Genomic DNA, 22,507 nt, shown 5'->3' with positions numbered 1-22,507 from the left:
ACTCCTCTCATATCTAGGAATGATATGTCCAGTGGCCAGTATTGTCTCTTGGGAAATGTCTTAAAGTTAGTATTATTGCCACAGGCCTTACTGAGTGCAGTGGACTATCAAGTCTTTGAAGATTAGAGGGGCTATGTAAAGGCTTAGATAACTGGGAGTAGGCCTGAAGGCTTCTTTCACTAACAAAACTGGTTATAGCAGAGGTTTTGTGTATGTACACATACAATTGTTTTTTTCTCTTTTTGTTTTGGCTGTGCTGAAAGGCATGTGGGATTTTAGTTCCCTGGTCAAGGATTGTACCTCCTGAGTCTTAACCACTGGACCACCAGGGAATTCCCCAGATACAACTTTTAAGTACCCTAGCACGGTCTTTTCAGTGTTGAAATGCCCAAAGATAAACTGAATGAGAGTTTTAGATCCTCAAACTTTTTGTACATAATCTATATAATTGATATAATTGCATGTAATGGAATCTGCTGTTGATCTTACATAATTGTTAGAAGGATAAATGAAAAGAGTATGTTGGTAATCCTTAAAGATTAATTAGGCATGAAAATAAAGTATGTTCATTTCATTAAAATCCAAGCTTTCAACTGGGCACTCTTTCCTAGCTACATTTTTCAAGTTCTTATCAATACTATCTCTGTTCTGATTTGATCATCCTCACTGGCTGTACACAGACTTAACTCTTTATTCACATTGTGTGTTTAGTCGCTCAGTCATGTCTGACTCTTTCCAACCCCATGGACTGTAGCCTGGCAGGCTCCTCTGTCCATGGGGATTCTCCAGGCAAGAATACTCGAGTGGGTTGCCACGCCCTCCTCCAGGGGACCTTCCCAACCCAGGAATTGAACCCAGGTTGCCCGCATTGCAGGCAGATTCTTTACCCTCTGAGCCACCAGGGAAGTCCTAAGTTTTTCACATCAGACAAACTTATTTTGAGGACACCAGGAATCATAGGCTGCATTTACTGATTAAAGCCAAATAACACTGCTGTAATTAAAGACTTCCCTGGCAGTCCAGTAGTTAAGACCTTGCCTTCCAATGCAGGGGGCACAGATTCAGTCCCCAGTTGGGGAGCTAAGATCCCACATGCCTTGTGGCCCAAACACCAAAACATAAAAACAGAAGCAATATTGTAACAAAACCAATAAAGACTGTAAAAAATGGTCCACATAAAAAAATCTCTAAAAAAAATTGCTATAATTAAAAGTACACACAAGATTTATTGAACACTATTTGTAAGGGACAATGCTAGTCTCCCATTTAATCTACTGAACAACTAAGGAGGAACTGGATTTGGTTATTCTGTATCAGAGTGAGCTGATGAACACTTGGTGAAATGGTCAAACAATGTCATCCATCAGAGGGTATTAAGGCAAGTGACAAAGTACAGAAATCTAAACTACACCTGAGAAGTAAAATGGGAGCAGTGGTAGGGGTTATCACATTCTAGCCTGAGAACTGGATTCTGGAGCCAAATGGCAGTTGGTAACAGTTAGAGCTGGGTTGAAGTGAGGTGAAGTTTGCTGAGAGAACCAGCAGAAGAGGACAGGTAAAGACACCAGGAAGATAAAGAAAGACAGTTGAATTTTTCAAGCATATTATTTGGTTTTTAAGTGAAAAACAGATTTGACCAACATGACTTTAAAAAAAAAATTAGATATCTACTAGAGTAGGCTTGTCTTTAGAAAAAATTATTTCTCCAGAATAAAAAGCATAAGCTAGAAAGGATTCAGCTGTGGGTAAAAGCAGGCTAGTCTTTTTTTTTTTTTTTTCAGGCTAGTCTTAAGAAACATTCCTAGAGACTTTACATCACTGTGAAAAATTAGTTCCTAGTTCTCAAGGACCTTTCATTCAAAAGTTCACGGCTTACGTTTACGAGAATATGCATGTATATTTACGTGCTGTATATATTAAAAGTATTTGAGAAGGTGATTTAGGACTCTCAATTATAAATTTTCAGGGCAGGAGACTTATTTTGCGGCTAAGGCAGGTGAATGGGCCAATAACAGTGGAATGAAAGTCTTTTACTTGGTAAATCATCATTGTAAAGGAGAGAAACAGGTTAAGTTTGTTCTCCCAGAGGCATGATTTTTACTCAGTTATTACAACATTACCACAAGATGCAAAAGCTGCCTAGTAACACTACAGTTAAAAACAACACAGGGTAGGGAAAGAGCAGGAAATTTGAATTAGATATGCCCTGGGGCAGGTGGGCATAACCCCGTCTCTCAGTACAGTGAGCGCTGTACTCTGAAGAGCATGAAATTTAAAAAATCGGAACAATCATTTAGAATTTCAGTTAGGATATTGCTGCAGTTAAACCTATAACATTGTGCCATGTTCTCAGCTGCAGGAGACAGGGCCTGGGTTTCTTCCTCATTTTGGCAGCTTTGTTTTCTAAAGAACACTACATTTTAACTATTCCAGAAACATTTATTAAGCACCTTTTTTGGAGCCAAGGCACATTGCTGGTTTCTGCAGCTCTAAAGATAAATAAAACTTGATCTCAGCCCTGGTTAGGAGAGAAGCCAGACAAGTAAACAAAGGGTGTTACATAGTCCACGCAGGGTGTGGTGGAAAGTCTGGAGCAGGGAATATCTGTTTTACATGGAAGTGGAGAAAGTCAAAGGGTTTTTGCCCTGAGTATCGCTTTTAACGATACTTAAAAAAAAAAAAAAAAAAATTCCGTCTTTTCCCCAGTCATCCTATACATCTGGTGGGAATTTACCTCTCCTATTCTGTGTGAGGACCTGGGTGTGAACCAAGAAATCTTCCCTTCCCAATGGGAACCCACACCCTTTTTGCCCCAGTTGATTTTAAGAACATCCCAGTTTAGGGAAGCAGAGAGGTGGCAAGGTTAAGAGTCAACAAAGAATATTAGAAGAGTTTTTCACCTCCAGGAAGAGGACTTGGGTAGGGGGGTTGCAAGGTTAAGTGGGAGACTTCTGTACCATATGAACTAATAATATTGAGAGATAAAATAAACCAATCAATAAATATGTAAGTAAGGGTCCTATTATCACTCAAAAAATACTGAGCACCTAAGCCATATCATTTTACTTTGCCGACAAAGGTCCACAAAGTCAAAGCTACGGTTTTTCCAGTAGTCATGTATGGATGTGAGAGTTGGACCATAAAGAAAGCTGAGCGCCAAAGAACCGATGATTTTGAACTGTGTCATTGGAGAAGATTCTTTTTTTTTTTTTTTTGAGAAGACTCTTGAGCGTCCCTTGGGTTGCAAGGAGATCCAACCAGTACATCCTAAAGGAAATCAGTCATGAATATTCACTGGAAGGACTGATGCTGAAGCTGAAGCTCCATTTTGGCCACCTGATGCAAATAACTGACTCATTTGAAAAGACCCTGATGCTGGGCAAGATTGAAGATAGGAGAAGGGGACGACAGAGGATGAAATGGTTGGATGGCATCACCGACTCAATAGACATGAGTTTGAGCAAGCTCTGGGAGTTGGCGATGGACAGGCAAGTCTGGTGTGCTGCAGTCCATGGGGTCGCAAATAGTTGGACACGACTGAGTGATTGAACTGAACTGAAGCCATATCAGAATACTGCAATAAACAAAAAGAAAGGTCCCTATACTCAAGGACCTAATTTCCTAGAATGGAATAGTAGTAAACAGTCAACACACTCTGAGATAGATAAAAGCCTGTTAAGGAAATGAAGCAGGATGTTATGAAAGAGTGAAGGGGGTGGGAGGCAGCATGAGTTTGCTTAGGTAGAAACAGCATATATAGAATTCTTTATATAGGAGAGGCTTGGGGCAAAAAATTTGGGGGCAGAGGTGTTTAGGAAGCACACTGCTTTACATACAATTCATGTTACAGATCAACATAGTATAAGTTTTACAGAGTTATTTTTATTTATACTTCACATGAAATTGAGAAAATGTCAACTATCCATATCAAAGAATTTATATTTCTCACTAGGAGAGAAGAGGTGTTGGAGTGCTAAGTCACTTCAGTCACGTCCAACTCTTTGTGACCCCCATGGACTGTAGCCCACCAGGCTCCTCTGTCCATGGAATTCTCTAGGCAAGAATACTGGAGTGGGTTGCCATTTGGGAGGGTGCTAAAAACCACTCCTTGGTTTTTCAGAGAATGGCACTCCTTGAAACATACAAAATAGTAGAGTTCATGTCTTAGCTTAAAATTAAGTTTGGATTAACACAAAAAAAGAAATATCAGCAAATATTTGGAGAAAATGACTGTTTACTCTTCACTGCCTCTTCAGTTATATAATCTCAGGGAATTTCCCATGTGATAAATATTAAGATGTTTCCATTATTAAAAACCCAGCTTAAGTTTTAACTTTTTAAAAGTGTTAGAACAGCATATATGGTCAAGTGTTTATATTCATGAAGCGCCATAAGCCTATGAAAACTGTCCAGTGATATGAATCAAAACAAAATTACATCAACAAACATTAAATACCCACTGATGTCCAGAATTCTCAAAGGGTGTACTTAATCCACTGCCAGTGAGAATGTAATTTTTTTTTTCTGGAGGGCAATTTGGCAGTTTATATACTTTGACCCAGTAATTCCTACTTCTTTGAATGTATCCTAAAGAATAAAAAACAAAGCGGAGAAAAAACAACAAGAGAAGGAAGAAGATTCATTAGGGGGTTACAACTGAAAAAACTGTCAGAAACTTCTGTTTTCGACAATAAGGGACGGATAAATCACAATTTGACGGGAGTACTAGAGAAATTTTTTCTCAAGGTGCTTTGAAGTTTGCAACAAGCTAAGCCGATCTGTTTTGCCAACACTTGCCCACGTGCTGGCAAACAAATACAAACACCGTGGCCGCGTGGTGGGCACTTGGTTTTGTGCTTGGGACCGAGTGTGGAGCTGCTTTATTTACTGTGAACGAGTTGGGGGGGGGGGGGTGGGCAGCGCGGATGGCAAAGAGGACCGCGGTCTGGGGGCACTCCCCTCGCTGCAGACACTCCGGCCCATAACAGCCTCTCTGGAGGGAAACAGAGGCTCAGAGACCGCCCTGCAATCAGGGACCTCGCCTGAGAACTCGAGTCTCCTCCTTCTGACTTCCAGTCAGTTCAGTCGCTCAGTAGTGTCCATCTCCTCCGACTTTTGGTGTCGGCCTAACCCAACTGCACACACTTCAGTCCAGAGGCCGGAGTTACCATTCCCCGGTCAGACCTCGACTTGGGAACCTAATTCCCTTAGCCACGCCCATGCGCCCCAGGGGCCGGAACCAAAGGGATGCGGGATGTTAAGGTCAGTCTCCCCCGGGAGCAATCAAGGGCCACGGCGGTCTCCTGCTCGCCACGACCCGCAGGGACTCTGAGGCGCTCTCCAGCCGCCAGTCCAGCTCCACCTCCGAGGAGTCGTAAGAGCGCGGAGGATGTAGGGTCCAGGCTGGCGCTCGGCTCGGCCGAGTTCAGCCCTCAACCTTTGCCCCTCCCAGAGGGCCGCCTAAGGTCCCCTGCCGGGCCCAGTCCGGGAGGCGCCAGACCCAGCTCCCAGGCATCCCGCTCGCTCATAGGCCCGCCGCGCCGCGCCCGCCCTTGCCAGGCCCGGCGCCGAGAGGGAGGGGCGGAGCCAGCGAGTTCGCGCCAAAATCGCGTAGCTGATCCCTCCCCAGCGGGCTACGTCGCGCCCTCCATTTTTTTCAAACCCTAGGCTGGGCGGGGATTGGTGCACTGGGCGCTCACGTGGTTAACGGTCGCGGGAAGCCGCGGAACCCGAACCTGCGGCTGGACCTGCGGAGACCCCAGACTCAGCGCCCGGGCCGCCCCGCCTCTGCCGGACAGCCCGCGCTGCCGCCTCCCCCGCCGGCCGCCGCCCAGAGCGTCCCGGAGCCGCCGTTCGCTGCCGGCGCCGCGCAGGCCCGCCGCCGCCGCGGCCACCGGGCGCGCCCCGTCGCACGTGGCGGACCCGCCCCCTGGGCCGGCCGAGCCCTGGACTCCGGGGGCTCAGGTTCTCCGGTCCTCCGCCCCGGCCCCAGGGGCGCGATGAGCTTCCTGAGCCGGCAACAGCCGCCGCCGCCCCGCCGCGCCGCGGCCTCCTGCACCTTGCGGCAGAAGCTGATCTTCTCGCCCTGCAGCGACTGTGAGGAGGAGGAGGAAGAAGAGGAGGAAGAAGGCAGCGGCCACAGCACCGGGGAGGACTCGGCTTTTCAGGAGCCTGACTCGCCGCTGCCGCCCGCGAGGAGCCCCACAGAGCCCGGGCCCGAGCGCCGTCGCTCTCCGGGCACAATCCCCGGCAGCCCGGGGGAGCTGGAGGAGGACATGCTGCTGCGGGGCGCCTGCCCCGGCGCGGACGCGGCGGGCGGCGGGGCCGAGGGCGACTCGTGGGAGGAGGAGGGCTTTGGCTCCTCGTCGCCGGTCAAGTCGCCGGCGGCTCCCTACTTTCTGGGCAGCTCGTTCTCGCCAGTGCGCTGCGGCGGCCCGGGGGATGCGTCGCCGCGGGGCTGCGGGGCGCGCGGGGCCGGAGAGGGCGCCTGCTCGCCGCTGCCGGACTACCCGGGCACCCCGCCCCACAAGACCTTCCGCAAGCTGCGGCTCTTCGACACGCCGCACACCCCCAAGGTGAGAGGACGCGGCCGCCGGGGCGCCCAGAGCCCGCGCCGGCCCAGCCTTTTAAAAAGGCCGCGGCGCCGGGAGCGGAGCGCGGCGCTGCCTGGGTTCGGTTACATAACCGCCCGGCCTCACCCCCGCTCGCTCTCCGGCGCCGTAACAAAAAAGTTGGCAGCCCCTTTTTTGGGCCCTGCCCAGCAGTTGTCCGTTAAGATTATGTAACTGAACAATGGGCCTCGTCTGGAACTTCTTCATCTTTCAAAGGGGCTGATCGGCACCGTCCAGGTGGCTGACGATTTAACGCCCGCCGAGTCGGGGCGGCCCAGAGCGTGGCAGGAGGGAGTGTGCCACCGATAACGCGGTTTGGAAGGATGCACCAGTGGTGCTGACCCGGCCATCTGACACTCCTCAGCGCCGCAGCCATCTGGTGCCTTTTAAACGCAGTGATCAGTCCTGTAATTTGGGCGGCGCACGCAGGAGTTCGGTTTAGAAAAAAAAAAAATGCACTTATCGTTTCGTATCAGGTGGCCTTTTGGGGGAAAGTTTGAGATACAGAGGGAGACTGCGCTTCGACTTGGGAGAAAAGGCTGGCCTTCAAGTATTTACAGTCTTTAAAAGGCTCGTATAGAACTCGGGGTAGCGTTTAAGCCTCTTTCCGGAAAGAATATTTTATTTGGTAAGCGTTTGTTTACACCCTTGGGTTTGCAGTTCCCGAGTTTGATCAGTCGAAGTGTCTGGATTAGGAAGGTCCAACTGTAAAAAACCAGCGTGGATATTGTCTCCTGGACCCTCAGGCTTTCATACCATTGATAATGTCTCTTAAAGAAGTAGGTATTCAGCACCTGTGTGTTGAGTGGCAAGTGAGTATGCAGATTACCACTTGTAGAACTTTAGAAGTAACAGCAGATTTCAAAGCAGACACTTCCCGAAATTCAGACAGTATCGAACTTAAAAGATTAATGTGGAAAATGTACCTTTTAAAGTGAGTCTCAGTCCAGACTACTAGTCATAAACCTCAGGAGATGTGTGCTTTTTGTGCCTTACTTTTTATTGGCCGACTTGCCCAAGGCAAGTCTGGAATTGAGGGGAGGAGCTCTATGGAGGTGGCTTTCAAAGCCCTACTTGGATGGGGGAGGGGAGCTTTTATGGGACTCCCAGAATGCTTTCTATTTTTAGATGGATTGAAAGGTTTCTTAACTTTTAGCTCCTAGAGTGAACTTAATTTTAGTTTTCATTCATATTCCTTTTAGGGTTAGAGTCCTGTTTTACGTGACTTTTTCAGGAAAGGTGGTTAGTATCCAGCTTCAGGCTCCTAAGTAAACCACTGTCTATTTTGCTTGAAAGATTAACTAAGGGTTGGTGTGTTGCTTTGACCTACACATTCAGCCAGGAGAAAGACTTGTTCAAAATTAGGTTGAGAAGGCTATCTATAGCGCTTGAATCCTAAGCATTTATTTTCCTCTCCTAGAGTTTGCTCTCCAAAGCTCGAGGAATCGATTCCAGTTCTGTTAAACTCCGAGGTGGCTCTCTATTCATGGATACAGAAAAATCAGGAAAAAGGGAATTTGACGTTCGACAGACTCCTCAAGTGAATATTAATCCTTTTACTCCAGATTCTCTGTTACTGCATTCCTCAGGACAGTGTCGTAGAAGAAAGAGAGCATATTGGAATGAGTACGTTATTTATTTTCAACAGTTTGGTTCCTCAACCACCCAAGATTGGTTTGGCATACTTAAAATTTAATTTCAACCAAATAATTTGGAAGTTTATGGGCCGAGAATTTTCTCCATTACTAGCAATTTTCAGGAATCAGCTATGGGAAAGAGTGGCGTGGGAAAGGAAGAAAGAAAAAGTCTAGATAAATTCTAGTACATCTGCTGGTGTCAAAATGAGGCAAGCAGAGAAAGTTGATTTAGAAAGGCTTTAATTTTGATATGTGTGGTGGTGGTGGTATATCTAAACAGGAACATTTTCATCACTTGGGCTGTATCTTGTCATTACAAAAGTAAATGCTTTCTTTTCGGTTTTCATTCATTAAATTTTCATTTTGCTATATATCTATCAGATAGTTTTGGATCTCTAGTTGATGGATCTGTCAAATATATTGATAGAAAAAATAATATTTTTCAGTTCCTGTGGTGAAGACATGGAAGCCAGTGATTATGAGTTTGAAGATGAAACAAGACCTGCTAAAGTCAGTAGCTTTTGATTTCTTTTTTATTGGTTTTTAAAAATTTTTTTCCTTTTATTGGTTTTGATATTTGTTTACTACTTAACAAGCTATCATATATACATGTTGAAGTTGAAAGCCACTCAGTCATGTCTGACTCTTTGGACCCCATGGACTGTATAGCCTGCCCAGCTCTTCTATCCATGGAATTCTCCAGGAAAGAGTACTGGAGTGGGTTGCCATTTCATTCTCCAGGGGATCTCCCTGACCCAGGGATTGACCCAGGTCTCCTGCATTGCAGGCAGATTCTCTACCAACTGAGCCACAAGGAAAGCCCATATATACAAGTTAAATAAGCATTAAAACAAGATAAAATTTTTAAATTTCATAGTGTTATCACCTTAGTGAAAAAATCACTTTCATACCTTTATATTATATATATATGGATACACTTTTTATTACAGAGAATTACAATTACTGAAAGCAATATGAAGTCTCGGTATACAACAGAATTTCATGAGCTAGAGAAGATTGGTTCTGGAGAATTTGGTTCTGTGTTTAAATGTGTGAAGAGGCTGGATGGATGCGTTTATGCCATAAAGCGATCAAAAAAGCCATTGGCCGGCTCTGTTGATGAGTATGTATTAAAGATTTTGTCTTTTGCTCTTTTGTTCATCAGTATGGTGTTAGAAATGTTAAGGTTTTAGGTGGTCAGTCACTGAATTTAACCTCTAATATTTGAGAAGTTATAATGATTTAAATCTGATCCATTTCATTTTGTGCCATTAGTTTTTTTTTTTTAATTAATTAATTAATTTTTTCCCCATTAGTTTTTATTGGATTTGATAGAATAATATGAGGAGTCTGATCTTGGAACCTAACTTAAATTTTCTATTTCTAATAGCATCCATGAATTCACAGAGTAGAATTTTATCTTCCCTGAATCATAGGACCAGCAAGATTCCTTCTTTCTAACATTCTTAAATGGCATGATGTGTGCTTAGTCATGTCTGATTCTTTGCAACTCCATGGACGGTAGCTCACCAGGCTCCTCTGTGTGGAATTTGCCAGGCAGGAATACTGGAGTGGGTTGCCATTTCCTACTCCAGATTCTTTAATGGAAGCCTTTGGGAAAATCTCATACAGAGTTTTAATCCTCCTCTCTCTTAAGCAAGTTGTTCTTCAGCATAATGAATGATAGATCCAGAAGTCAAGATTCTCTTATGAACTTTCAGATAAGTTAACTCAGTTTATCTTAAATAAAAATGATTTACGATTCTCTTAATCTCAAACTTCTAGGCAGAATGCTTTGAGAGAAGTATACGCTCATGCAGTGCTTGGGCAACATTCTCATGTAGTTCGTTACTTCTCTGCATGGGCAGAAGATGATCATATGCTTATACAGAATGAATATTGTAACGGTGAGTAATGGTTCCCCTGTAAATGTGTAAGCTCAAGAAAACGAACACCAAGGAAATAATTTATTTTTTATCTGAAGTCTTGCTCTAATTCATATATCTTTTACCTGTTATAAATTCAAAGATCACAAGCCTGACATGAATTTGAAGTGCAAGTTATTCTTACCTGGAAGATAAGATTGAAAACCTTGTTCTTTCTACCTAGATAGTAGAACCATGCATATTATTTGTATGTCTGTTACGCAAATTAAACTGATTTTCTTGAGAGGATAGCAGTCTTGCCATATATATTTTGGTATTCCTAGCACTTAGCGTAGTGTGTGGGAGGGATATAGTAGTTAGTAAGCCAAGCTCCCTGTATCTAGCCTTTGCTTTGCATTTCATTTTATGTGCTGCTGAAACTGATAATGGTTACTTATAAAATGACAGTGACTCTCCATTGATATAAATTCAGCCATTTGTTGAATCTTGCTACCCCTACCATCTATCCACCCTTCGTTTACCGCTAGAATCCACTGAAATGTTTCTGTAAAGAGAGAGTTATTCTCTTTAATTCCCTAGCTGTGCCTGCCTCCTTCCTTCCTCCCTGCCTCCCCCAAAAAAGCATTTATAAAGGTTTAACTTTGGACCTTTATATGGTTTTTAATTTCAGCAGGTCTATCAACAGTCATCCTGGGTCCTTCCTTTTTCACTAAATCTTTGCCAAAGTCCTGGCCTCACTTCTGATTCTTACACATCTGGTATTATACCTAAATTTTATACCTAAAATTTTGTATATGATGGGTTTTTATTTCTGTACATCTTCAGTGAATATTAGAGAATTTAGAATTTATTGAACACTTGAGTAGCAAAGATTATTTTTGTTGATTCTCATTTTTTCCCCTAAGACCAGCCATTTCATAGCTTGTGAATAAATAAGTGGTATAATCCTCTTATTATAAATAAGTAGTAGATCAAGTTTTCTGTTTTGGAAGATAATGAACAAAACAGATGTAGAAGATCCATTTCTCATACCTGACTTCTCACTGAGTTGTCATTTTATTCTACACCCTTGAAAAAATATAATTGCTCAGTATGCAGCATTGCTGCTGGTTTCACACATCTCTTGAAATGTTTCTATTCATATCATCAAAATATTTATGTAACTGTCACTATGCTTTGTGGACTATTCTGTTGCTTAACCTCCGTTTTTTAGTTACTGCACTTACTAATAGTATAACTTGATCATAATACCTTCTTTCTTCCATATTTGCTAGACACCATCTCCTAGTTTCTTTCTACCTCTCACCTTGTTGATGTGACTTGCTGTCAGCCACAGTCCAGAAATCACAAATTTGTAACAACCTACCAAATACGTGGTTGTGTTATTTAGTTGATTTTGAGATAACTGGCTTGGGCCTGGAATTTGGGTGAGGAGAATAAGCTGTTTTGCTACCCTCTCAGATTACAAAGACCCTGTCCTGTAATAAAGTTAGATTATAAAATAATCTTTTGAAATAGTTTATTATTTTGGAGCAGTCTAAAGCACTTTAGGAATATGGGTCTTTCAAAAATAAACAGACTTGTGTAAAATAGAACAGCCTCTTTGGTGTTTTTGCGTAGATGAAAGAAAACGAGGCTATCTAGGTATATTTGTGAACTCTTCTGTTTTCGTTTTCCACCATTTTCTCCACATAAACCCTTGAATGTCCTAATAGACCTAGTCTTTAGATCCTTTTCTGTAGTTTCACAGGGATGGATTCTGTTATCATTCATTTGTAGTATTGATTAACTGATATCCTTTATCTTAACTGATTTTTTATCACAAACAGTTGTTTGCATTTTGAGCCTGTTTTCTTGATTTGGTGATAGACGGAATTTCTACTCTTGATAAGCAGGTGTAGAAAAATGTTAATTGATAGCGGGGGAGAACCTGAAATATCAGATGAATGGTTTGCTCTTCTAACCTTTCTTACCCTTTCAGCAGCAAGATAGAAGTAACTGGCCCAGCTGTAGTTGCTAGACCCATTAAAAAGCAGCCATATTATTTCTTGGTAAACTTGACCTAGGACTTCAAATTCACATATCCCAAAAAGCTTATTGACCTGCTCCCTTCTAGAGCTCTCTTTTTCCCACAGTTCAAGATTGTACAAATTAAGTTCGGAGAATATACCTAATCCTAAACTATACAGGTGTTTGATTTACTTTTATTTTTACCACACATTTGATGTTTTTGCTGTTTAGACTTGTTCAAATTACAGGACCTCCTTTTCTGAGTAGTATATCATTGACCTAGATTTTATTACCTTGCTTCTGGTTTTATTATTCCCAGCTAAGCTTTAAACAGAAGTGGTTTGTTTATTTTTTAAACATAACTCCTCATTTCCTCTGAGACAGAGTATAAACAAAGTTTTTAATAAAACTTAGGAAGTATAAGCTTAAAGTTTTTTACAGTATAAACAAATTAGCTGATTGGTTTGATTCTATAAAAGCAGGTTTGTTCTTTTTCATAGTAAGAGTGGTATAAATTAAAACTATACTAAGATACTGGATTTTACTTATAAAATTTGTAGACTCTGTTGTTATGTGTGTGGGAAAATAGGTATTCTCGTACATTAAGCATGGAAGTGTGATTTGGTACAGCCTTCTCTAAAGGGCACTCTGTCTGTGTGTAATCATCCAGATTTGTCTTCCAAATCCCCAGATATACATAAGCTTATGCTAGCAGATTTTAAGTATTAGCCATTTTGAAATCAGGAACTGAGTGTATTTTACGTGAGCTTTCAGAGGTGATCAAGTCTTAGCATCGATACTGTGAAAAGCTGTACAAGGCTATTTTGTAGGGTAAATGGAAATGGCCCTCTCAGCTATAGGAATTTATCCTATATGTAATAAAATAGTGTCTCTTACACACAATGAATGTGTATATTACACTGTATATACCATTTGACCCAGAAGTTTGTTTGTAGGAGATAACAATATGTGTGAATTCCTGAGATTATAGTTTGTAGTATTAAAGGCTTGGAAATAATTTTTAAATGTCCATCAATTAGGGGATTGGTTAGTGCATTACCATTCAATTATGCAATGGAATTCTGTATACCTAAGAAAGGAGTGGTCTTTGTATATTATAAAGAATGATCTTCAAGATAATGAAAATGTGTTATTGCTTGTATAAAAAGGAGTTGAAAAGAATTCATAACATTACTCTGGGAAAGAGAACCAGGTGGGTTGCTAGAGTATGTATTGATAAGACAGAGACTTTATATTATAGTTTGTACACATGTGAGTGTTTTAGCTATTGAAAGAATAAATACAAGTTTGATTTCACAAGCAGGTTGAAGAGAATAGGTCCTGTAAAATGTCACTTTCTTGGTTGCGTCTAGTCATACAGTAAAGAAAAATGATACTTCAGAAAGAAGAAAATTCTAACTTTTCTTGTGTTTGTTAGGTGGAAGTCTAGCCGATGCCATAAGTGAAAATTACAGAAGTATGAGTTACTTTACAGAAGCAGAGTTGAAGGATCTCCTTTTACAAGTTGGCCGGGGCTTGAGGTATATTCATTCAATGTCTTTGGTTCACATGGATATAAAGCCTAGTAAGTATTACAGATTCTCTGACCTATGTTCTTTAGGGTTTTAGAGAATAAATGACTTCATTAAAACAATATGGAAACATAAACATTTTGCTATGTTTTTTCATTGTTAGTTTTTTTTTTTAACTTTTTATTTTATACTGGAGGTCAGTTCAGTTGCTCAGTCCTGTCCGACTCTGCAACCCCATGAACCGCAGCACGCAACTGATTAACAATTTTGTAATAGTTTCAGGTGGACAGCAAAGGGACTCAGCCTTACATATACATGTATCCATTCTGCCCAAACTCCCCTCCCATCTAGGCTGCCACATAACATTGAGCAGAGTTCCTTGTACTGGACAGTAGGACCTTGTTGGGTATCCATTTTAAATACAGCAGTGTGTACATTTTATTTTAGTTTTAAAAGATTTTTGACCTACTTAGTAGTAGTGTTTCATTTCCCATCACCTCTTCCCTTGTTACCCCCAAAAGATCTGAAATAATAAGCTCATTTTTACTAAAAGCTGAAAAAAAATGTTCTGCAACTTATGGGAACCACAGTCTTAGAGTGGAACTGATGGGAGACTAAAAGAACTCAAGTTTAAAGCCTGTCTCTTGTACTAGGCTATCTAGATCTGTACTTTTAAATTAATGCTTGTGCGGCTAAGAGGGTTATTGTTATTACCGTTTTGTTCAGAAAACAAAATGGTACATGCATTTTTATTATCTTGAGTTTAAAAAAGGATGCAAGTGAATCCTACACTAACATTTTAGTGCAAATCCCTGTCGTCAAAAATAACATCATAAGGTACATACTGTTTTAGAACTTTTTTTAAAAGACGCTGTCACTGCCTTTCCATTTCAATAATTTCCTACTGGCCAGATCATATTAAAATTTTTCCCAGCTGACCAAAGTCCTTAGTAGTTGCTTCACCCAAACTCGTGTCCGTTTCAGAACCATGCCTTACATCAGGGTAAATCCATTTTCTTTTTTAGGTTTTACCCTTCCCCTACTTAAATAATAATAATACAGACGTCTTGCCAGATTTCCTTTCTTCTGGGTTTGACTGGTTGCTTCCTTGCATCATTTAGCTAATTCCTTTTTCCATCTTTTAATTTAGAAGTTATAACTAAAAGGTTGATGGATTTAAGTTAAACGTTTTAGGCTAGGTGTTTTTAGGCATTGTCAGGTGGATTCTTTACCATCTGGGCCACCAGGGAAGCCCAACTAAAAGGTTGATGGATTTAAGTAAACATTTTAGGCTGAGTGTTTTTAAATTGAATTATTGAGGTTCTTTTTTTAATCTACGCTGTCGTGTCCTACTCTTTGCAACCCCATGGACTGTGTGATTTAAATCATTTTTCACAACTTAATTATATGAATTATATGAAGAATTTTTATATGTCAACTTATTAAAACATTTATTTTCAAAAAGGAAAAATTATGTTTGAAATGGTTGCAATTAATGTGGATCACTGAGGTTTCCCCATACTCATAGCTTGTATTAAATGTTATACAAACAGGGGACCATTACATTACAGGTACAAAAGTTGAAAATACTAAGGCATGTAAAGTTTTGTTGTTTTTTTTTAGGCATGTGAAGTTTTAAATTTACAAATATCCCCATAAAATAAGTTGTCCTGTAAAATAAAATTGAAAAGACACTAGTGAATGTAACATTGATAAAACTACTAAAATAAAGTTTGCTGCTGAAGCTTATGTTTATGTAAACTTACCTGAATTAGATGAAAAAAAAGTTTGTGTACAGTAGAAATAGTGAACCACAAAACCTGTTTGGGATATAGATACTGTATGGTCAGCCAGACTCAATAACTGCATGACTTGTTTTCACACCAGCCTTGTAGCATTAGATTAAAATTTGTGCTTCAGTAGCATCATGAATTAGTATGTTAATTGCCCTTTGCATTATTTCTAAGTAATTAGAACTGCTGAAGATCAATGTGTAGGTGACAAGAGTCTAATGCAGTGGTTTTCAAGTGTTAAAGGACCAGTGCTAGACCAGAAAATGTATTTCTAGAAAATACAGTCCCCTTTCATTCTCGCTGGGTTTGGGCTAGAACACATAGTCTATATGTATAAGCTCTTTCTGAATGATTCTGTTGTATGACTTGTTTGTGAACTTTGATTCTATTAATTGTTAGTATGGCTTACCTAAATAACTGTTTGACAGGTAATATTTTCATATCTCGAACTTCAATCCCAAATGCTGCCTCTGAAGAAGGAGATGAAGATGACTGGGCATCCAACAAAGTTATGTTTAAAATAGGTAAGAAAGAAAAGTAACCAAATTATTTCCTTAAAATAGAGGCTCTTTTGTTTTAATTCTTGACTGTATTTTTTTCAACACTTCTAGGTGACCTTGGGCATGTAACAAGGATCTCTAGTCCACAAGTTGAAGAGGGTGATAGCCGTTTTCTTGCAAATGAAGTTTTACAGGAGGTAGTTTTTCTTCTTTTTAAGTCATTTGCTTTGTAACACTTACTGTCAGCTGCTAGAAAAGTATAAATGCAGATGTACTGAAATTTTAAGCTAATAACCAGTAGGAAGGTAATACAGAATAGAAAGTGTAAACTATTAGCTTGTTGGGGTATTTAATCTAGCAAAAATCAATAAAGGCAAAGATTTATCATATCCAACAGTGGTGGGGTTGCAGTGAAAAAGAAGCTTCCACGCATTACTGGTGAAACTTTAAAATGACAATGTCTTTTCGGAGATCAAAGTGTTAATATCTGTCAACATTTTAGAGTCACATCCCCTTTGACCCAGAATTTCCATTTCTGAGAGTCTCTCTTAAAGAAATATTCATATACAAATAAATTGAGAATGATGTTAATATTTAGCAATAAGGGAATGATTAAATAAAGTATGGCATACAGTTAATAATGTGAAAGTGTGTGTTAGTCACTTAGTTGTGTCCAACTCTTTGTGACCCCATAGACGGTAGCCCACCAGGCTCCTCTGTCCGTAGAATTCTCCAGGCAAGAATACTGGAGTGGGTTGCCATTTCCTTCTCCAGGGGACAACTTCCTGACCCAGGGATCGAATCCAGGTCTTCTGGATTGCAGGCAGATTCTTTACCATCTGAGCCATCTGGGAAGCCCCATAATACTATTTCAAAAACCGTGTTATAAAATATTTCTTCATAAGTGTTTTGAATAGAAATAGAAAAACTAGAACAAAGGAATTGTATGACACTATTCTGTTTATGTATATTTGTGTCGTATATGTATATGCATATTTCTAACTTGTTGATGTTTGTATTTTCATATGAATGCCCCTAGAGGTGGTTTCTTCTGAGAGTTGAGTGAGGCTGGTGATAAAGAGGAGGCCTTTTAGAAATAACCTGAATACTTTTAGAAATGTGTTTACCATCCCACCCCAAAGTGTATTGTTGTTTATTCGCTAAGTCGTGTCCTACTCTTTGCAACCCCATGGACTGTAGCCCGCCAGGCTCCTCTGTCTACGGAATTTCCCAGGCAGGAATACTGCAGTGGGTTGCCATTTCCTTCTCTGAGGGATCTTCCCAGCCCAGGGGTTAAACCTGTGTCTCCTGCATTGTCAGGCGAATTCTGTACCACTGAATTACCAGGAAAGCCCCAGAGTGTATATTACTTTGTCATTAAAAAAATTATAATCTCCCCAAATTTAGCTTGTTCTCTGAATATGTCCTAAATTTAAATGTATCAGTGGACATTTTAATTTAGTCTTATTTCTCACCCAAATCATCATTGAGGTGTAATCTTACTTTATTTTGGCCATCTTTATATTCCCTTAACTTTTTTTTCCTTTAATTTTACAGAACTATACTCATCTACCGAAAGCAGATATTTTTGCCCTTGCCCTCACGGTGGTCTGTGCCGCTGGTGCTGAGCCTCTTCCCAGAAATGGAGACCAATGGCATGAAATCAGACAGGGTAGATTACCTCGGATTCCACAAGTGCTTTCCCAAGAATTTACAGAGTTGCTAAAAGTGAGCATTTTATATGTGAAGCACTTTATTTACACAGTTCAGTATTTTATTAAACTGCATATCTTTGTGTTAATTTTACTTCTCTTTTTAAGGTTATGATTCATCCAGATCCAGAGAGAAGACCTTCAGCAATGGCACTGGTAAAGCATTCAGTATTGCTGTCTGCTTCGAGGAAGAGTGCAGAACAATTACGAATAGAATTGAATGCTGAAAAGTTCAAAAATTCACTTTTGCAGAAGTAAGTGGTGGGGCTTTTGTTTTTAATTTCTCATTTTTATTCTCAGATTTTAATTAGAAATGATTTATACTTTCCATCATTGAAGAATAAAGTGGCTTGGCATGTTATATGGTTAAAGTTTGGGGACTTCTGCCTTGGTATTTGACCTATTAATTGGCATTGTTTCTAAACTTTGAAATTATGGACTTAAAAGATTTTTAAACTGCATATATTTGAAAGTGGTGATAATCCTATGCCCAAATTGTCCCAAAAACTAAAGTGAGCAAGTATCAGTTTTTTCTCTCCAAACTCTTGTCATAAATGACATTCTCCTCGAAATGTTCTGTTTACTTTTATGAAAGGATGAAGTTAATGTCAATTAGGTTAGATGAGTTTCACATTTGATCTGAATGACCTTTGACATTTTTGGAAAACTGGTTGGAGTGTTTATCTAATTCATTTGCTTTATTGCTACCATTTTTATTCTAATAAAACTGACTTGAAATACTTAAAGGTTCTTTTGCCATTAGTTTGATAGCCAGCATAGTTCATATAAAGAGGAAGAAGAATTCTCCTTTTGTCTCTTATGTAAGTAGATTTTCACAATATTATCTTTTTTTCTCTCCTTAATTGTGTCTTGGAGTAATGATGGCACACAAAAATCTCCCAGCTGATAATGTAGTTTGTATTTGGCCTCTTAGGATCCCTTTCTGGGATTAATAGCAGTGGGTGAAAAGTCTTGTTTCCTATTTTTATGTTGTTAGAGAACTCAAGAAAGCACAGATGGCAAAAGCTGCAGCCGAGGAAAGAGCACTCTTCACTGATCGGATGGCCACCAGGTCCACCACCCAGAGTAATAGAACATCTCGACTTATTGGAAAGAAAATGAACCGCTCTGTCAGCCTTACCATATACTGAACTACTCATTACCCACCTCCCCCCAAAAAAACTGTGACAAGAGAAAGCTAGGTTGAAATCACTGCTAGAATCCAGTTAGCAATTCCTTTTTCAATCGGTGTCAGTAGTTTTACTGAAATACCTTTTAGGACTTATTTGTGAATTACAGTTGAAAGCTGTATTTTGACCAGTGCTTTATCAGGCTTTTGTCTAGTCTTAGCAGTCTGTTTTCTGTAGGATGTCAGTCACTGTTGGATGTTACACCAGCCTTTCCAGGGTTAACCACTGTGGTGGTGTGCTGCTTATGGTTTGCTGTTGCATTGTAATAAAAGGTATCTTTTCCTGTAGTGACCTGTTAAAAAAAGGACTCAAGGGCTTTATTACATACCTGTTCTCCCTTTGAAAAGGGAAATGCTAAGAGGCTCAGTACTCCTCAGCTTTCAATGTACCTGTGTGTCAATCTTATATTTCTTTTTTTTTTTCCTAAATTGTGAATTAAACTTGTATATCCAACTGGGAGCACTTTGTAGGCATTGCATGAACCATGGAATGATAATTCTGTGGAAGTACTGCCTTGTGAATTTGCTGCTATTTTAGTTTTGTCTTTGCTGTAAAATTGTAGCATTAAACAATCATTGTTGTTAATAGGCTTTCTTTTTAAAACAATTATGTGAAATATATAGCTGCTCTTGATGAAAGTAGCTATTTGCCTTTTTTTCCTTTGAACTTTGAAGCTAGTGCATTGGAGAAATGCACCTCCCTCCTCTCCTTTGGAATGCTGTATTAATGTAGTATAATTATTACTGGTTTTGTACTTTTTTCCTGATAATACTCTTCTCTGACTTTTTAAAAAATGTTCTCCTTCCACCCAAGTTTTGTACCTGATTGTATTGTTAGTCTGTTTTTAAATGTTTTTCCCGGTTTCTCTTCAATATTTGTGTATATAAACTAATCTTGGTGATACTGTACATAGCTGTTTGAAATGCCAGAATGACTTCTGACTATCCCAAGCTTTTCACAAAATATATTTTATCTGTGATTAGCCATTTGACTAATAATACTGGCTAACAGATGTTGCAAAAAAAAAAAAAATAGAATTTGTCTGTTGTTTGTTTTTCTATTTTCTTTTAAAACATGTTTGCACTTGTCTGTTTGACTTGTGTTTTATTAACATTGATTGGCATATTAAAAGTCACTCTGAGCTTACCTTCATTGTGTGAATCTTTGTGGTGCCTGTTTTCTACTATTTTATCTCCATTATCACTACATTTTTTTTAACACTACATTTTAAAATGTTGAATATAATGTATTTAAAGTACTAAAGACAGAGGACACATTTTTGATAGAGTATGAAACATGATTTAATGATGAGCTTTAGTTCACATTGGGCTTCCTTGTAGCTTAGTTGGTAGACTCCACCTGCAATGCAGGAAACCCTGGTTCAATTCCTGGGTCAGGAAGATCCCCTGGAGAAAAAGGGGTAGGCTACCCATTCCAGTATTCTTGGGCTCCCCTCATGTCAGCTGGTAAAGAATCTGCCTCCAATGTGGGAGATGGGTTCTATCCTTGGGAAGATCCTTTGGAGAAGGGAACGGATACCCTCTCCAGTATTCTAGCCTTGAGAATAACATGGTCCATGGGATCACAAAGAGTTGGACACAGTGACTTTCACTTTTGTTTTACTCCACATTAGTTACATTTTGAGATTTAAGAAAAGTTTACCTGTCAACCTTGGATGTTTTTTGTCATAGATAACATCTTTATATCACATTGCACATTATGCATTTGACCTGCTAGAAATGTATAATGTGGTTTGAAATAGCTCTAAGTTAGTGTAATGGATAGGACTTACAACTTTAATTTGAACTGAGTGACAGAAGAGAGTTTTGAAGTGGGGAGGGTTTTAACTCACTAAACTGGACTAGATTTTAGAATTGATAGTGCAAATTTAAGTGATTAACAGTGCTAATTATACACACCTTTTTCTGACAGAATTAGTAGTGAAGGCCTTTTAGCAGGTAATAGATGTCACAAGATCCTTGTGCTTTTTCATCATGGGTACATACATCACTTCTTCATTAGGGTCCATTTATTTTTGCTATAAGCGTTTCTAAAAACCTTATTTTAGCTTTTAAGCGCAATTTAGAAGTGTGAGAGGAGTTGATAGAAAAAATAGATATATTTAAGTTGATAGGTGTGGGAGACAGGAAATCTTAAAGTTACATAGGCTGGAGCAGGTAATACATTTTAGCCACTAAGGACAAAGCTATAAAGAAGTATAATAATTGGTGTTTATTAGCATCACTCACTAAGTCATTAGGGTGTATTTTTCTAGTGCACTAGCTTCAAAGAAAAAATCAGTTGTTTTTCATCAGGATTTGTGGTAGATTTTTCACATTGTCTAAGGGTAGTTGATTGAGTAGTAAAAAAAGTCTGATTTTTCAAAGAGAGTTCTTAGGCTATCTGAAAGCTGATAAAAGAGCTGGGCTCGTATTCGGTATAAGATACTTAACGTTAAGTACCTTTTTTGTGCTATCTGGTAGACCAAGGAAATGGTCTTTGTCCACTAGATACTCAAGATAAAATACAGAAGACTCATGTAAACACAAAATGACAATAAAATTTGTTTAGTGCTGTGTTGAAGGGAAGGCTCAAAGGACAACTGCAAGATATGCAGTTGTTGGGAAAATGCTGGTAGCAGATTAAGAGAATGGACCATGACAGTTATGTTTGGCTTGGTTTCAAAGCCATTGTACTAAATCGGTGAGATTAAGGAGGGCCTGAACTAGGAGGCCTATGGATGGAAACAAGGGGATGGGATTTCATCAGGAACACTATGTTGAACACTTTTCATAATATAATTTGTTAGCATAACATCAGTATTGGGGAAAACTGCAAGTGCTAACATGGAAAAATTGAAACTTCCCAGAAAAATCACTTAAAATGCAGAGGTCTGTTATTGCTTGAGACAGATATTTAACACTTATAAAGTTACTTTTTTGGAAAGCTAACTTTAGTGAGGAGGAAAATTTTAAAATATTGACTAGGCAGTTGGGTAGGAGGAATCATATATTGCAGTTGATTACAAATTGACACAGTTGTCTTATCTTTATCCTGCCAAGAATCCAAGGCAATCCCCTTGAATTAATGAACTAATGCCTTTTGAAGAGCCAGTTCTCAAACTTCGGTTTTTACGCTGTTCTAGAGGGCAAGAAATGGAACTTAATTGATAACAGCTGGGTTTGGATGACGCTTTGACTGTCTCCCAATTATTAAGCAGCAGCATCCTGCCTGAAAGTTTTTTTTCCTCTCTAATTCATATCCACAAAGTGTCTCACCGACTAGCCAACAGATTAGAGTTGTTGCATCCTTGAGATACTTATATTTGTGAAATTATTAAAGGTCAATAAAGCAATCAGCAAAGAGGATGGATCAAAAGGAATTGTGGAAGTGTTTTAGATATTGGTTTTTAAAATTTATTATTTGTTTTGGACACTGAAAATCATAATTGAAGCCCTGGAACTAGGAATTTGGAGGAAACTGCCTCCATCAGTGTTTTGAAGGCATTTGTATAACTGTCAAAAACATCACTGCAGAGTGTGCAGATCTAGACATTTGTCCTGCAAACCTGGTTGTATTGTTAGGTGTTTCTCAGAGGCTCAGCAAAGTAGATTTTTATGAGATGCAGATTTGATT

At 39.7% G+C, this 22,507-nt stretch overlaps 1 protein-coding gene across 2 annotated transcripts; it reads left to right on the top strand.

The window, feature by feature from the left end:
- The first annotated feature begins 5,719 nt into the window (after nucleotides 1–5,719).
- WEE1 (WEE1 G2 checkpoint kinase) lies at nucleotides 5,720–20,018 on the top strand. Of its 2 annotated transcripts, none has more exons than XM_043903366.1 (11): nucleotides 5,720–6,575; nucleotides 8,032–8,237; nucleotides 8,695–8,758; nucleotides 9,199–9,371; nucleotides 10,034–10,155; nucleotides 13,583–13,729; nucleotides 15,898–15,993; nucleotides 16,081–16,166; nucleotides 17,527–17,697; nucleotides 17,790–17,935; nucleotides 18,679–20,018. In XM_043903366.1, exons 1-11 carry the CDS (start codon nucleotides 6,000–6,002, stop codon nucleotides 18,830–18,832), a joined length of 1,941 nt encoding a protein of 646 aa, XP_043759301.1. In that variant the 5' UTR covers nucleotides 5,720–5,999; the 3' UTR covers nucleotides 18,833–20,018. The 2 variants fall into 2 exon arrangements, with proteins under 2 accessions (XP_043759301.1, XP_043759311.1); XM_043903376.1 differs by lacking the exon at nucleotides 5,720–6,575 and adding an exon at nucleotides 6,813–7,239.
- The last annotated feature ends 2,489 nt before the right edge of the window (nucleotides 20,019–22,507 follow it).

The sequence above is a fragment of the Cervus elaphus genome, chromosome 1 (genome assembly GCF_910594005.1).
Source record: "Cervus elaphus chromosome 1, mCerEla1.1, whole genome shotgun sequence".
In the NCBI taxonomy this organism is placed as follows: Eukaryota; Metazoa; Chordata; class Mammalia; order Artiodactyla; family Cervidae; genus Cervus; species Cervus elaphus.
This window is presented reverse-complemented; position numbering and strand designations above follow the sequence as displayed.